This window comes from Penicillium pulvis (assembly GCF_028828015.1).
Source record: "Penicillium pulvis strain IBT 33274 chromosome Unknown contig_10_segment0_segment0, whole genome shotgun sequence".
NCBI lineage: Eukaryota > Fungi > Ascomycota > Eurotiomycetes > Eurotiales > Aspergillaceae > Penicillium > Penicillium pulvis.
The window spans coordinates 898,187-914,231 of NW_026643071.1; the positions used below are offsets into that span (position 1 = coordinate 898,187).

At 48.1% G+C, this 16,045-nt stretch overlaps 5 protein-coding genes across 5 annotated transcripts; 2 read left to right on the forward strand and 3 right to left on the reverse strand.

The window, feature by feature from the left end:
- Positions 1–1,335: 1,335 nt before the first annotated feature.
- On the forward strand, positions 1,336–4,865 carry N7503_000364 (uncharacterized protein; the record flags this gene model as incomplete). The annotated part of the gene is made up of 13 exons (XM_057059925.1): positions 1,336–1,966; positions 2,019–2,071; positions 2,124–2,623; positions 2,672–2,727; positions 2,783–2,958; positions 3,011–3,168; positions 3,220–3,246; positions 3,309–3,669; positions 3,764–3,830; positions 3,865–3,944; positions 4,003–4,337; positions 4,400–4,491; positions 4,543–4,865. The coding sequence occupies 13 exons, from the start codon at positions 1,336–1,338 to the stop codon at positions 4,863–4,865; spliced, it is 2,859 nt and encodes a 952-aa protein (XP_056926848.1).
- A 174-nt stretch (positions 4,866–5,039) lies between these two features.
- On the reverse strand, positions 5,040–6,698 carry N7503_000365 (GMC family oxidoreductase; the record flags this gene model as incomplete). Its single annotated transcript, XM_057059926.1, has 1 exon — positions 5,040–6,698. One exon carries the CDS (start codon positions 6,696–6,698, stop codon positions 5,040–5,042), a length of 1,659 nt encoding a protein of 552 aa, XP_056926849.1.
- A 602-nt stretch (positions 6,699–7,300) lies between these two features.
- On the forward strand, positions 7,301–8,274 carry N7503_000366 (histidine phosphatase family protein; the record flags this gene model as incomplete). The annotated part of the gene is made up of 4 exons (XM_057059927.1): positions 7,301–7,476; positions 7,589–7,852; positions 7,908–8,123; positions 8,211–8,274. The coding sequence occupies 4 exons, from the start codon at positions 7,301–7,303 to the stop codon at positions 8,272–8,274; spliced, it is 720 nt and encodes a 239-aa protein (XP_056926850.1).
- A 190-nt stretch (positions 8,275–8,464) lies between these two features.
- N7503_000367 (DASH complex subunit HSK3 family protein) lies at positions 8,465–8,842 on the reverse strand (the record flags this gene model as incomplete). The annotated part of the gene is made up of 1 exon (XM_057059928.1): positions 8,465–8,842. One exon carries the CDS (start codon positions 8,840–8,842, stop codon positions 8,465–8,467), a length of 378 nt encoding a protein of 125 aa, XP_056926851.1.
- Positions 8,843–9,779: 937 nt separating this feature from the next.
- On the reverse strand, positions 9,780–13,035 carry N7503_000368 (ketopantoate reductase family protein). Its single transcript, XM_057059929.1, has 5 exons — positions 12,704–13,035; positions 12,502–12,622; positions 12,399–12,439; positions 11,905–12,334; positions 9,780–11,846 (listed from the first exon to the last, which is right to left on the reverse strand). Exons 1-5 carry the CDS (start codon positions 12,735–12,737, stop codon positions 10,187–10,189), a joined length of 2,286 nt encoding a protein of 761 aa, XP_056926852.1. The 5' UTR covers positions 12,738–13,035; the 3' UTR covers positions 9,780–10,186.
- Between the last annotated feature and the right edge of the window lie 3,010 nt (positions 13,036–16,045).

Consider the following 16,045-nt stretch of genomic DNA (forward strand, 5'->3'; position numbering starts at 1 on the left):
GGTTACCGATAAGAAAATGCGAGATGTTCTACGAAAATTGAATTTAACAATATAAATGACCGACAGGCTTGTCGGGCACAAGTAGCATGTTTTGATCACCCACTATTTGTGCCGTTTGTGGGCTATGTATTATGTATGTATCGAAGTTTCTCCAATGGACGATTGAAAATATACACGAGCGTTTTGGTACTGGTACTACCTAGGTGCGACCTAGTAGCTTGAACTTTGAATAGTATAGCCCTGGGGGGCGGAAGCCAATCTCGCTATGGGCTATGACTGTGTATAACAAAAGCTCTTGATAATATTCTCTTCAGTTGATCGCTTGTACATATAAATGGACCTAACTGCTGCAACAACAAACTAATTAAGCACATACGGGAACAATTAGATCCTCATTTAGACTTTATATTCGATATCTAAGTATCTATCTGATGCTTGAGTATTTACGAGGAAATGCGGTATGGCAGGCCTGATTCAAGGAGAGAGAAGACAAATCCATCCGCGAAGGATCAGATTTGGGAGGGGGATAAAGAACAAGAAATACTCAGAAACAAACAACAAACAACCACCTCTATCTCCCCACTCCTGCATGCCTGAGGCCTTCATCCCTGTACCACTCATTCGATAGGTCAATTCGCTCGAATTCTTCGATTTATAGTAGCATCCGTTATCTATTGCTATCAGCTACCGATCAAATAGCTATCATGTAGAAATAGACACAACCAAGTAGTCGATCACAGCGTCTTGGTGCAGCTTCTGTCATTCACAAGCAGCCTACAACACCCGAAAACGCGCTTTTTAGCTCCTCCACCTTAAAACCACTCACAATTCCCTCAATTTGCCGGCACCATGAGCGCCTCCCCTGTGTGGGCCGACGATGTGGTCCACTTGCCAGGCATGTAATATCCCTGGCAAAAATCGTGATATTCACATACTTCAGGGCCGAGGACTCTATGAATATCAGGAACCGTAGACATACATAGCGTTTGAATTTTTATTTGTCATAGCCACCATGTGCCACGGGCAAACGGCACTGGGTTAAATCTTCGATCTCTTACTTATACCTCACTTAGAGCTCATTAATACTTCTTACATATACCACAACAATCTATCAAACGGCAAAGTTGATCTTACACCTTCTCCATCCCGTGGGCCACCGTTCGTATCGCCGTAACAATTTTTGTCTCCTTTCCATCAACCATGCCCCGTCAGTGTCCCAGATTTAATCAAAACAGATCCTAACTTCTTCTCAAAATGTGGGGGCAGAATGTTAGCTTTCCCAAAATCCCATGGCCAAAGCTTCATCGCAAAAATAGATCTATCTCCAACGCCGCAATGGATGATAACTCATCGAGTTGTACTCGTGCTCACCAGAGCTCCAGAAATGCAAGTTCTATTTACTCCGCCCCTTGCCCTAGAACCAAGCGCCGAACAACCTCTCACTCTCTCAAGCCCTCAACAAAACGCGAGCATGCCCCTGATACTGTCGAATCTTCGATAAAATGCCGCAAAAGTTCATCGCGCGCTGGGAGCAGTGAGATTCTCCTGGGGCACATAGCTTCCCACAAAGGTACACCATCTCCATCCTCTCCGGCTACGGCTGTCCCAGTGGAGAGCGTCTTGTGTGATAAAGCACCCGAGCCCGACTCTTTACCGATTCATAATCCACCTGAAACCTCCCGGCCATTGGAAGAAATGGCTCAAGCCATAGTCCCTTCCCATGAAAATGAATTGGATGACTTTGGCTCAGAGCCGCTACCCAAAGCTCCCATATATGACCATGGTCTCCAACGTGGCCTCCGCGATGTCAGGAAGCAACTTGCTCGGCTTTTAAATACAATGAGTCTTGAGGTTGTGAGTGATCAAAGTTCGAACCTCAAGGAACTGAAAGATGAGACAGAGAAATTGGCCAATTTCCAGTACCCGAACTCTCGGACTGTTGGGTTTATTGGGACTTCTGGTGAAGGTAAGGTCTTGCGATAGCTTGTGGGCAAAAGCACAATATCTAATAAAAACAGGAAAGAGTTCCCTCATCAACTCTTTACTGGACCAACCAAATATAGCTCGGGCAGTAAGTTCTCCTTTTCGATATATCTTGATTATTTGTTGACTTGGTACTCCAGAGTGCAAGTGGTACTGCATGCACCTCTGTGGTCATAGAGTTTTGTTATGTGAGTAACAGCCACCCTCAGCCATACACCCTGGAAGCTTTCTTCATGAACTCGGAGGAAATAAGAGAGCTTCTTGAAGAGCTATTGCGAAGCTTCCGGTTGTACCGCTGTGAATCCTCTTTCAATGATATTGGATCAATCGACGAGAAAGAAAGCCTGATGGATGCGGCCGATCGCGCCGAGGGGACCTTGAAATCTTTGTTCGAGAGTCAGCCTGATTGGGGCTTGGATTTTCTTCGAGATGAGAGTGAGGGAGCAGAGAAAGCCATTCTGGTAAAGTTGGAAGGGTGGGCTCTTGCCGAGGTATCTCGCAGACCAGGCAGTCACGATTCTCTGGTTTATACCGTCGTCTCAGATAATCTCAAGGGATGCATAGAACAGCTTGATTATTTGGCAGCCGATTCGCACACAGGTGGTGGGCCTGTTTTTTGGCCATTTACCAAACTCTTGAGGTAACTTCCATTTCCTTCTCAACAACCAAACTCTTTTAACCTTCATAGGGTCTATCTCAAATCACCTATCTTGCGCACTGGACTGGTGATAGCAGATTTACCAGGTGAGTTGATATCGCCTAAATGCTGATCAACGGACTAAGACCCCACACTCTGTAGGCTTTCGAGACCTCAACTATGCAAGAGTTCGGGCGACGAACAAATATTTGTCGCACAGTTGTGACGAGATTTTCATCGTTTCGAGCATTGCTCGATGCTGCTCTGACCGATCCATCCCTGATATTAAGGGTAGATGTGCAGACAAACCATATCACATCGTCTGCACCAGATCTGATGTATTGCCCTTATTCAAGATATAATTGAGAAAGTTCTGACGTGCTTTCGCAGGCCATTTATCCCGAGGAAGAGGCTCGGGGGGAGGGCACATATGCTGAAGAAATTGGTTTGATGAACGACGAACTCGACGAACTCAATGACCAGTTGAGCGAAGTTCGTCTTTCAAGTCGCATGAACATGGAGGAAGCCATGAGGGGCTTTGAACTGATGTAAGCATTATCTTTTTCATTTGTATACAACATTAACTTATCTTTGAATAGGAATCAGATTGAGGACCTTGACTTTGAGTAAGGCCCTTGTTGATTTCTTTTTTACTTAATCTTGTTGCATATACTTATTGATACCTCAGGCGGAAAAGAATCATGATCACCACACGAAATGATCGAGTCAAACGGAATCTAAGCCAGAGCTATCCTGAAACGGGAGTTTTATGTGTCAGCAATTCGCTCTACAAAACTTACTGCGGCGGCGAACAACGTCTAGCCGATGCGTACATTGATTTGAGTGGGATCCGTGAGCTTCGGGAATATTGTCGATTGATCCCCGCGGCAATCCAGCTAAGCATGACAACGGCATACCTCAATCATCAGATTCCAGCCCATCTAGGATCTGTTCGCCAGTGGGCTTTGGCTGGTGCTGATTCCGTCAGCACCAATGAAGCTCCCGCTCTTCGTGCAGTTCTTTCAAAAGTTGCGGCCAGTCTTCGAAAGGTAAAATATATCCGAAGCAGCCCAGATACTTATGGCGAGCTATTTCCGGCCTTTGAATTATTCTGATAGCGAATAGGATCTACATTCACCACAGGGCTATGTTGATCCTGTGCAACGCAACCTGAATACGTTATTTGATGGTGATATCCTGCAAAAGATTAGTAAGTCTTATGCAGCTTTTTGTGTTCTTCTCAGACGCCCTGACATCAGCAATAGGGCTGTCGCAGGACACCTGGACATCGCAGTGTGCCAAGTTATGTGAAGATTGGTACAAGGTGAGTACCTCAGATGATCTAAAATCCAATCGCGTCTTGACTAACTCAAAGCTCCCAGTGGCATCACTCTACCATTGGTACATTTGTTCGACACAATGGAGATTGGAAAACCCGAGCTGTGGGTTACCGCTGCTGGAATAAGGAGCTGATCGCCAAACCTGGGGCAGAATTGATCCCGCACTGGCAAAATATTCATCAGTGGCTGAAATCCCAAAGCGAGATCCTCAACAAGTCGATCTGCAACAGCATTCAGCAAGTCTGCACTTTGCTTCGACAAAATTTGCACCATGCTCCCCAATCATTGGGAAATCTTCTCTCCGTCATGGAATCCAGGCAACAGAATATCAGCTACGTGGTTCAATGTCATATCCTGGAAATCAGCAGAAGCACAAAGTATGACTGTATGCTATATCCAACAGAGATCAAAGCTTTTAATTCTAACAAGTATTATTTAGTGCCACAATGCGAGACATGTCGGATGGCTATGCCAGTTCTTTCATGGCAGATCTTATGCGTCCTGCCTATCTGGAATGCACCAAGACCACAGGTAAATACAACCCCCACTCTTTCTCCAATAATTACTGACAGTAAGTGTAAGGAACGGGCTGCACTCTTAAGCGCAAAGACATTATATCCAACCATGTGCAAACCTCGCAACTCTTCGTCCAGTATCATGACCGTGCAAAAACAGACTATGCTAAAGTCTTGAAGGGACATTTTGATTCCCTTCAGAAAGGTATTGCTGCCGAATTGGAGAAGATCGAACGAGATTTGAACTCAGTGATAGGTGGAGAAGAGGGAATCCTGGAAGCTCACCAAAAACCATCGCTGAATGAACAGGTCATTTTGGAAATCGAATGTGTGCAGGCAGTTCTTGATAGGGCGCAATTTGATTTAGTGGAGGCGACGAGTCGTTTTTGATATTTTCAAGTTAATGCAGAGCGGGGGAAGTCGGAATTTGGGACTGCAATTGTTCATGAAAGGGTGTATCTTGATTTTAGCATTGACAAACGGATGCGACTTGATTGATATTAAAAGGATTAGGCACATTTATTAGAAGAGAAAAAAACTACCTATCATCAGAATACTCAAGTACTACTTATGTTTAGCAACAATGAAATCCACAGCCCTCGCTCCTAACGCATAAACAGCAACCTGCAAATGCGCTGCAAGAGGGAAAGGAATAACACTAGCATCCACAATCCTCAATCCCTTCACTCCATGAACCCTCAACTCTGGATCAACAACCCTCCCCATTGAACAGCTCCCAGCCGGATGAAAAGAAGTGATCCCCACACGTCTAACCCTATCATCAATCTCCTCATCCGTCGAAGTAGCCGTCAAAGTCTCATATCCCGGCGGCGGAACCTCACATTGGACAATATCTTTCAATGCCTCAGAATCCTGATACACCTCAAACGCCTTCCGAATCGCAGACCGAATAGCCACACGATCAAGCTCAGTGGCATAGTAATTCGGATCAATAACCGGCGGAGCAAGAGGATCAGCTGAAGATATCGTGATCTCACCTCTGGATGTAGGTGAAACTCCCAACACAGTCGAAGAGATACACGTCCCATCCATTGGTGTGTTCATATCCGCGAGATGCGCACCAACGGTTGTATAATAGTTGGCCGTCTCCGTAAAAACACAATGCGGGTTCAAAAGAAGCTGACTGGAAGGATTATTCAGATGGCCTCCATCCTTCTCAATAGAAGTCTTCACAAGACTCCTCTCGAGCCCAGAAAAAACTGTCCAATCACTCGGCCACCCAAGCTTCATCACCGGATCCTGCGTCAAAGCCTCAAAAGAAGAGTTCAACTCCGGCTTCTTCAGCCTCCACACAATCGGCACGGAAATATGATCATGAAAATTCCTCCCAACATACGGCGACTCAACAGTCTGCGTAATACCGACGCTCCTCAACATGTCCTTCGGCCCAATGCCAGATAGGAATAATATCTTTGGGCTATTATAAGCCCCCGCGGAAAGAATCACTTCCTTCGCTAAGAACTTCGCTCCACCAACAAGTTCAACACCAGTCGCAACCATCTCCCCATCCACCTCCGTAATAAGGATCCTCGCAACAGCCGACTTGGTAAGGACCTGAACCCCATCCAGACCAAATACACGATGAACATGCTGTCTGCGTCCCTGATTCCAACACTCAACTCTTTCAGATAGTCCTACCGGAAAGCCCGCATTAACATCATCCACAAATTTTACTCCGGATTCCATCCACGCTTCCCTGACCGGTTCGCGTAGCGAATATTTTCTCTTCTCATGCGACTGGGAAGGTGTAGATGTATATGTCACGAAAGGCTTAGCCGAAAACCGTGAAACATCCTCCTCCGCGCTCCGGCTTTCTGTTTTCGGGAAATATGGCTGGAGGGCGTTATAGCTCCATCTTGCGTCGCCGACTAATGTAGCCCAGCGGTCATAGTCGACTTTTGGTCCGCGGGTCCAGGTTCCGTTGCTGATTGCCGTTGAGCCGCCGAGGGCTTTTCCCGCTGCTTGGTAGCAGGTTCTGTTTCCGAAGTGTTGTTGTGGGACTGTGGATAGGTTCCAGTCTAGTTCTGTTTTGAGGGCCTGAGGTGCTTTTAGAGGTTCTGTTGTATGTTGGTGGCTGAAGGGGTCTGAACCTGCTTCTAAGAGGAGAATTTTGGATGAGGGAAGTTTGTGGTGGAGTTTTGAAGCCAGGACTGTGCCTGCTAGGCCGGCGCCTATTATTATGTAGTCGTATGCGAAGGCCATATTGGCTCCTCAGTATTTGGTTTGAGAGTCGAGATGAAGTTTGTTGAAGGTTGAATCCTTTGGGGGATTTGGACGTGGACTTTTTTTTGTTGCTGGCTTTGGGGCCGAACTCATTCTGGCGAGGCTGTGTTTTTATCTTTAGAGTTACCTGATATGTGCCACGTTTTCGAAATGGCCCCGTGGATGTTGATTACCCTGAAGGATGTACCGAAGGTATGACCAATGGCATTGGTCTTTATCCGCCATAGTGGGTGTATTGGGGGCTGAATTAGAGTAAAGCCATGATCACCGCGGCTCTATGCCACAATAGGATGGATGAAGCACTACCACATTGGGACGAACCATCCTAAATAGGAAAAGAACTATCCGTCACGCGAGTCTTTCAAGCTTATATCAGCCCGTTCTTACTTCCAAAGATCCGCTAAATACGCTGTCTGTTGCCTAGTAGACCTCAAGATTATAGTGTAAACAGTGTAAACATTGCTATCGATAAGAACCTGATAAGCTCTTATCGCTATGACGCAACCAATCTGACCGGATATCCCAACACAGCGCTGAACAAACCTGTACTTTCCTCCTCCTCAACCCACTTGTTCTAGAAAATGGCTCCCCGGTGCTTCATTGTCCGCCACGGCGAAACAGAATGGTCTCTTAACGGCCGCCACACCGGCTCGACAGACCTCCCACTTACAGCAAACGGCGAGAAACGCATAATCGCGACGGGCAAAGCGCTAGTGGGGAATGACCGATTGGTCGTTCCTAAGAACCTTGTTCATGTGTAAGTATCCTTCCACTCTTCCAGAATCACACATACCCTACACAATCGAAAAATAGGGAGGAATTTACAAGTTCGGTTTGAGTCCCATTTTGCATTGCTTACGCTGGTCCAGATACGTCTCACCCCGCACCCGCGCCCAGCGAACCCTGGAGCTCCTAGAAATCGGCTGCCGTGAACGACTACCCTGGACCGAGCACCGTAAGCCAGAAAACCAAGAGCCAATTCGCACAGAGGCGAAGGTTGAGGTTACGGATGTGATTCGGGAGTGGGATTACGGTGATTATGAAGGCTTGACTAGTAAGCAGATTAAGTCTATCCGGGCAGAGAAGGGGCAGGGGCCCTGGAATATTTGGACGGATGGATGTCCTGGTGGAGAGTGAGTATTTCATTCTCGCTGTGCTCATAAAACATTGAGGCTTAACGCTATCTAGGTCCCCCGAAGATGTGATGCGTCGTCTGGACGCATTGATTGCCGAGATCAGGGAAAAGCATCAGCGGCAATGCTTTGAGAATCCCGATTCGCCTAAGGGTGATGTCCTTGTTGTTGCGCATGGTCATATTCTGCGTGCATTTGCGATGCGCTGGGTTGGGAAGTCGTTGACGGAGACTTCGTTCATCCTTGAGGCTGGAAGTGTGGGAACTCTGAGGTATGTTGTATTGTTTTGTCGATGCGATTGTTTCTGCGTGACAGAAGAAGCATAGTGATTGAGGGCGTTGGCTGATCATTATCATAGCTATGAGCACCACAACATCGACGAGCCTGCAATTATGCTGGGTGGACAGTTCGTGGTTGAGTAGATTCTGACGGCAGGGTTCGAGTGTTTGTTCGGCGTGAACCCAGCCATTGTCGGATGGTAACTGTCAATACAGTTAGCGAAGCCCAAGCAATTATAAACCAGAGCCAAGTCAAACAAACTCACATGCATATCTCTGCATCACCGCGTATCCATATCCAGAAGCCACACCCAGTAACCATACAATCAAATCCTCAATCTTCCTCACTATCCTCAACCTTAACCCCAACCTCCTCCTCTTTAGGTTTATCCGCATTCCCCTTAACCCCCTCCTCCCCCAAAATCTTAGCAGAACCCATAAACATAGCCCCGATATACCCACCAAGGAACCGCATATCCCCCGCCTGCACAGCCGTCATCCTCAACAAATTCTCAGTATCAGCCAGATTGGCATTCAACTGCGCGAGCTGCGAGTGCAGGTGTGCGTATTGCCTGGTCTTCGCGGCGGACATTGAGGGTGTTGAGGAGCCGTAGCTGTTTGTGGGCTGGGTGAATGTGTTTCCTGGGAGGATTGAGGAGCGGGGGTAATTTTGGGTTTGGGAGTCGAGACGGCGGTGGGATGGGGGTGGCATTTTGTTAAGTTTGATTGTTTTAGCTTTGGGGATCTATATTGGGTTGATTGAGGGTTTGATTGAAGTTGAGGAACTGATAGGATAGTTGGAGATTAAAGTGTTATCGAGAAAAGCGGGATTTGTTTACATCGCGCACGTGACGTGTATACAATAGCAGATGCAGTCCGAAAGAAAAGCATTAATGAAAGCTCCATTATCGTTCACTTGTTTTGATTGGTTTCAAACTTGAGCCCTACTGACCAAGTGGTTTAGGTCCCTCAGAGTTTTATTTGGCAGAGTTTGGCTTGTACTTGAATGTGACTGGGATGGTGGGATCCGGCCTGTTCTACATGGCGTTCCTAGTCCACTCCGATTACCAACTTCAGAAAGTGTTTACGTTATGGAAATGAGATAATACCTGAAGTCATTTGAATACAACGAATAACGGAAGGGTCTATCAATTCGTGCGCTCCATATAGGATACGATTCTGTTCAAAGGGCGATGCAAGTCACCATCATTAATTCCCAGTCAAGCGCAAACCCAGCCAAAGCAGATCAAGACAACTCAACCGAATAAATCGAACCCCCGCTCTTTTGCAATACGCCAGGGACCAGACCACAGAAATCAGACAAGGCCGCAATGCGTCAGACCGGACAAGCAAAACGAAACATCAGGAAGGATGGAAATGCCGGAGCAGAAATGATAACAGCACATAATAAATAAGGCGACGTATACGGGCCCGTATAATGGTGGTCCACAAAAAAGGAAAGGCGCCGAATCACGTAGTGTACAGTCATGCAAGGAGAGGTGCGGCTGGTTGCGACTGGGTATGGTCAAGAGGCCAAGGGCGCTATATCAACATGCTGTAAAGGAGAGAGAGAGAGGTAGGGAGATGAGGAGAGGTCGGTCCCAGTCTAGACGCACGCAGGTCTCAACAAAAAAAAAAATAGGAAATGATGCCGCAGGAGACAGGATGAGTATCAATGCAGAGCAAAGGAACAAAATCAAGGATAGACAATAAACACAAACCCATACCCCAGCCACTCCGGAACAAGAAAACAGAAATAAGCGATAAAAACCCCTATGTCCCTCATGTATATGTAAAGAAGCGAACAGCAGAGTATTACCCGATAATTCATACCACAAAGGTTCGAATAGCAATATTCCCCGGTGGAATGACACGCACACAACGATGCAGAAAAAGTCCAAACATGACAAAGAGGTTTTCGAAAGCAGACGGGATATTCGTCCGGGTAGTGTGGTAGATGGAAAACGTCAAGGAGGAAATTCGGTCGTCATCAATTACCCTGTTGGTCATGGAAAGTAAAACAGGAGGGTCATCAACCCATAACAGTGTCCAGGTTTCACCGAACGGGCGGCGCAGGTGCAACTCGTGGATGTGGGTGATCACCCAAACTGATCTGACTGCTGTGAGCCGACGCTTCGGAATCGAGATTGGCACTGGCGCCACTATCACCACTCTCCGCGCTGGCGCTCGCACTTCCAGTCAGACTCTTGTTCTTGGGAGGGCCTTTAGCGGCATACGGGTTGCTCACCCCATATTGTTGCTCAATTTGTTGTGGGCCAACCGGGCCTTGTCCTGATGGCATTCGAGGGACCGGGGTCCGCATGTTTCCAGGCGGCGACGGGTGGCCGTTGTGAAGGGGTCCACTAGGGGGGCCGAGATTCGGGTCATGGGCCGTCATCGGGCGTCCCATGCGGGGATTGGGACCAGGAGGTCCTCCGGGGAATGGCGCTGCAGGGGACTGACTGTTTCGCCGGCTCTGGGGGTAGGGGCGGGCAGGGAAATCGCCCATCTGGCTGGCCGTCATAGAGTTGGCTCGCGAGTCAGCGGACAATTGGTTCCGGTCGACGGCTCCGTATCTGTTGGATGAGTAGCTCATCATGGGGTGCTCCATAAGCGAGTCATGGAGACCGGGGATCTCCTGCATCACTCGGTCACTGGCGCGCTTGCGGCCGAAGTATCGGCCAAAAGCAGATGAGGAGGGACGGTTCTGGGGGGTGGGACCACCTGCAAGTTCGGGGTTCTTGCGGAATTGCTGTATCTGACTCTGGCTCGGGGTCTTGCGTCCTCGGCGTGATGTAAGACTCATCATGTCTACACTGTCGGGGTCCACATGGGGGATGCCCATATTGTCCATCGGGTCGAAATAATCTTCATCCTCCTCATCAAACGCGGATGCAGGGGCCCGAGGGGGCGGTCGTCGTTGACCGGGAGGAGGACCCCGGCGCATACCCATCTCCTGCTCACGTATCTGCAATTCTCGCTGGCGCAGGGCCAATTCCCGTTCTCTTAAAGCTAACTCAGACGGTCCAGGGCCGTGGCCGTGGCCGCCATTTTGAGGTAACCCAGCTTCGCCTTCATCACCGTAGCTCATAAGGTGACTGAACTCCTCGAGACCCTCGAGAGAAGGGTCGCGGGGCATGCCTCCCCGGGACCCGGGAGGGGGCATCGGTCCACCTGGTGGGACCCGCATCATCCCTGGGGGTGGGCCTCGACGGGCCTGGGGGACGCCCATGCTCGAACTCGTCCGACTTCCTCGCATCGCTCCAGCCCCGTTCATTGGCGGTCGGTGCGGTGGAGGTGCGGATGACAATCGTGGAGGTGGCTGTCCCATGACCGATGCAGGGGGTGAATCATGACGGGGTCTGGACAGGTTCAGAGCGTTTGCGTGGTGGAGCATGGCGTACATAGCCTCAACTCGCGGTAAGGGCATATTCGATTCGGTGGCCAATTTGATTGGAGAGCCCAGGAAGTTCTCAACTTCCATTGGGCGTCGGGCCTGGAAATCCTGGAACATGAGGCTTGGGGCATCGGCCGTGATCATCTTCTGAATGGTCTTTTCCCGGAAATCGTCGGGGAATTTGCAGTCCAAAGATGCAGCCAGTTGCAAGAGTTCGTCAATAATACCCGTCACCAATTGACGCACTCCGACCTTCTCTAGCAATTGAGTGTGATTAGGGGATTCGAACACGATGCTCGCGGGGTGGAACGCGATCGGCCTAAACATTCCAATGTTAGCATAAAGGGGATCGCCGTTTTCGGAATAAGAGCACTCACCCAATCATCCGCTCGAACTGCTCCTGTCGAATATTGGGCGACACTTTACAGTCTACCTGCCCGGAGTTCAGAGTCAGGGAGAGGGCTGCAGCCATGTCGTTTTGAATGGAGGCGGGAATGTCGGATTTTCTGCTGGTCGCGCCCACGGAAATCTCGCTCGAGCTCAGGTGCTCGAACTCGCTGGCGCCAGTCTGGGTGATTTCGACATTGGAGACCAGGGAGAGAATGACATTGGTCGGGTATCGTTGCTCCAAGTGGGCTTCGATGCCCAGGGTATTTGTAGTGTTCACCAGGATACAGGTGTGCTGAGGGGTGACGACGGATTCGATGACCGAGGCCAGATCGTAGACATCCGGGAGCGCCTTCACGCAGAGGATGACATAGTCGTATACATTTTCACGAGAAGAGGCTTCTTCGGGGGTCCGGACCACTGTACACAAGTTAGTTGCTTGATTTGACCGAAGGCTGGTCAAGGAGTCAGGGAGTGATCGTACCATGCCGGGGCTTAAATCGCTCGTTGCCGAATGCTTTTGATCTGTTTAAAAGAGGAACATGAGTCAACTGATTTCCCTGCTACCGGATCGAATGGAAGCGTACTTGAAAGAGACACCATATTGTGAGACGGCTTCGAAGCCTTGTTTCCACACCAGTGTCACATCGCAAGAGGTTGTGGCCTGGAGTCGCCAAGACAGGAACGCTGAAATCGCATTGCCGCCAACTAAACAGTATTTCGTCAGTCGACCCATAATGGATGGTGATGGAATTTGATTTGCTGGTGGCTTGCACGGAAGAAACTCACCAGACAGAATGCGCAATCGTGGAGGGGGAGCCATGGTCTGAATGTGGCAGGAAGTGATGGGCGGGAAGGACCTAAGTTGAATGGTCCGGCGCGAGGCCGAGCAGATTTACCACCGACAAGCCAGGGTGGGGTTTAGGAAGGGGAGCGAGGGCACGATATCGACAACTGAAGGGGTGAAGGAGAGGGAAAGGGGAGGGAAAGATTCAAGGGGAGAAGAGAAACGAGTGATGAAGGGAAGATGGAAAAGGAAGGGAAGTTTCCAGTCAGGCAGTTCGAGATCAGCCTCAACTTTTTTTTTTTTTTTTTTTAGTCTTTTTGTTGTCTTGTTTTCGAACAATTGCACTTTCCGCTTTCCGCTTTCTCCCCTTGATTATAGCTGGATTTCAACGGTCGTGGATCCCCCACCTGAATCCGGAAACGGAGATATTGTCACCGGATAGAGCTGGATGCAGCAGGTAAGTTTATTTGTTCTCTAAGTCTAAGGCTATATGGCTTTATGCTTATGACTATGATTTAGGGGAGTTCCATATACTAGTTTCTGGTTTTCCGCGCTATCACTGTTTCGTGGCCCTCCACGCAATCAGTCCGCCTCATGACAGAGCAGGTCGTACATGCATGAACGGATTGCCTGGACTTGTTTATCGCGTTTGTACTGCAACATCAATACTTGAACAAAACAAATCAAACCAGAAAAAAAAACAAAAACAGTCCAAAAGAAAAGAAGAACTATTGATTCTGATCTGAACCTGAAGCTTCTATGTACATAAATCCGTGCTATAATTAACTGTAGATTATTAATTTAGATACAAATGAAAAAATTAAAAATTAAATTTTCCTTGTTCCACCGGCTCCACTTCGTACCAACGTCTGTTGATCTGCATAAGCTCTCCATAATTCTGTGACAGCCATACGATCAGACAATATAGAAAAAGGACTATATATATAGAGAGTACAGTATGAGAAGTAATTCAACGTTTATCCATTCCCTTATTAGTTACCAGCACCGAGTTATCCGTGCTTTATGTCCATCAAGTTCGGGTTTCGATGGACCCGACGCGTATAGGCCGCGTCCACCCCGTCACCACCCCACAGGCCACCTCGGCCGGGCACTAGAGAGTGCTGATGCATAGATTGGGCAAGGAAAAGAAAAAGGACTGTACATAAATGGATGGTCAAATCAGATGCTCAGGAATTGAGTTCGAATAATGGACTGAGCTTGAGTGCGTAAGGTTAGCGTCGTATTGGACATACTCAAGCCACCAATGTGCACCAGCATGGATAACAATCAGCTTTGCCGATAGTGGCGTTAACAGGGACCGGATATATGAATCCTTGCCAAGTGTCTGCATATGCATCTGACCGTGAAGACACAAGTAGATAAGAGGGGTGTTCCCCCCACTTCATTGGTATCCAGGCTCAAATCTGTACAGGTACACAATCCTCCCCTACAATCCGATCGATCGGCTTTTCGATCTTCGTACGTACTCGGTACTTGAGACTACCAAGCTTCATGCTTTTCAATTGTTCATCCTCCAGGCACATTAACTATTCAACTAATCACCGTTGTCTCTCCTTTTTTTTTTTTTAGTAATACCTTTCTTTGAAAAGTTCCAGGGATGTAGAAGGGGCGGTGTTGACATGCCTTAGGGATCGACGCGCGTGCCGACTGCTGTTTGCAGCTCAAGGGATGTTTCAGGACCCTAACATTACCCGGGGATTTTCAGGAATCTGATAAACTAAATTGAATCTATCTATAGGTAAATGACTCGTGTGTACTGGGTACTTCGCATACATTTCTAGTTATCTTATATACTTCTACGCAGATCTGTCTTGGACCCCGGACAATTCTTCAAGCTTCAGTGGAGAGACCCGCAGTGTAAATATTCGCGTCGCGAACGCGGTGGAGCCCTAAGTCCAGGCCCCAAAAAGAGAAACACACGCGGCCATGCCGACCGGTGGCAGGGGAAACGCGTGAGCCACGTTTGCAGAAGTCCCCGGAAACGGACATTTGTTGAGAATTTGTCTCTGGAGAATTGTACTGTATTGCATCCAGACTCCAGACTCCGCCACATTTTTTCTTGGCTGTCGATCGATGACCTCAGATGATTTTCAGGAGAACCACGCCACATACATCAGAATACAGTCCAACTACAGTTAGGACTTGACAAGGGGAGTCAATCAGTACCTGGATAATTTTGAACTATAATTTTCTTCTCCCAATTTCACTATGCGCACTACTACCCCGTAACTATGGTTCGCGCGTTTCAGACCTGTCGAGAATTTCGATGGGTCCAAAGCCCAGACTACGGTCTCGAGCACGATCCTTCGATCTATCTTCCGTAGTGAGGATCAATCCTGTACAAAGTACTATGTATAGTTTACATGATTCGCAATCAATTGCATTCACATTATCGCAATGGCACCAATTCCTTAGCTCCATTTCATGTCTTACTAGCATCGGCTTTTGCAAATCACAAAATCCCACTTGAGTCAGTGGCGGCTGCCAATCGCGCCCGAAAACCAACTATTCCATAGTAGGATAGCAAGGCTGACAGAACGGAACCCCCGGGAAGACCACGAGCATGAGCACGAGCAGCATAAACACGCCAAGACTCAAAGATTCTCTCTCAGTGGCTAGTGTGAATTTACCTAATGTAGTGCTAATGCTGGTACGGTCCTGCTGACTGAAAAATCAATTGCCGCGAGACAAAAACCAGGTGTTTCTTATCGACGCTAAAGCAAGACAAAGGGCGCCGCTAAGTGGATGTGTGCGAGGTCCGAGACAGGGTTCTGGCACTTAGCTTCCGCCCGCTGCCTTGATTTTCATTTTCTTTCTCTTTCTCTTGTGGTCCATTTCCAAGGTTAAGTAAACTAAATATCCCTGATTTTATGGCCATTACTAGACAATTAATAATGGTCGCTTATTCGTGCTGATTCGAGGTTATGTGTAAATTAACTACGGGATTTCATGTATAAATACAGCCGGACAACGGATCCATGCGTTTAACTATACCTGTATTATCATACATGCACAATTTCAAGGTTCTGATAAGAAAAATCAGGGTTGAAGTTATTCCAAGGTTTCTGTGCCTTTCCCGTAAACTCAAGTCCCGGCTCATAGCTCCAGCTCTACTGTAGCTACCCACTGATACCCAACTCAAATCCAAACGAATCACATGTTATGCTACCGTAGTGATCGTCCTGCATGCATCTCCTATTGGATCTAACGGGTCGCGCGACGTAATCATAATTTCCTTGTAGTCGCGTTCATTCGTACGGGGAACCCTAACGGCTGTCAGTGGCCCTGCATGGGCACGTCAACACGAGGAAAAGGGGTTCCCC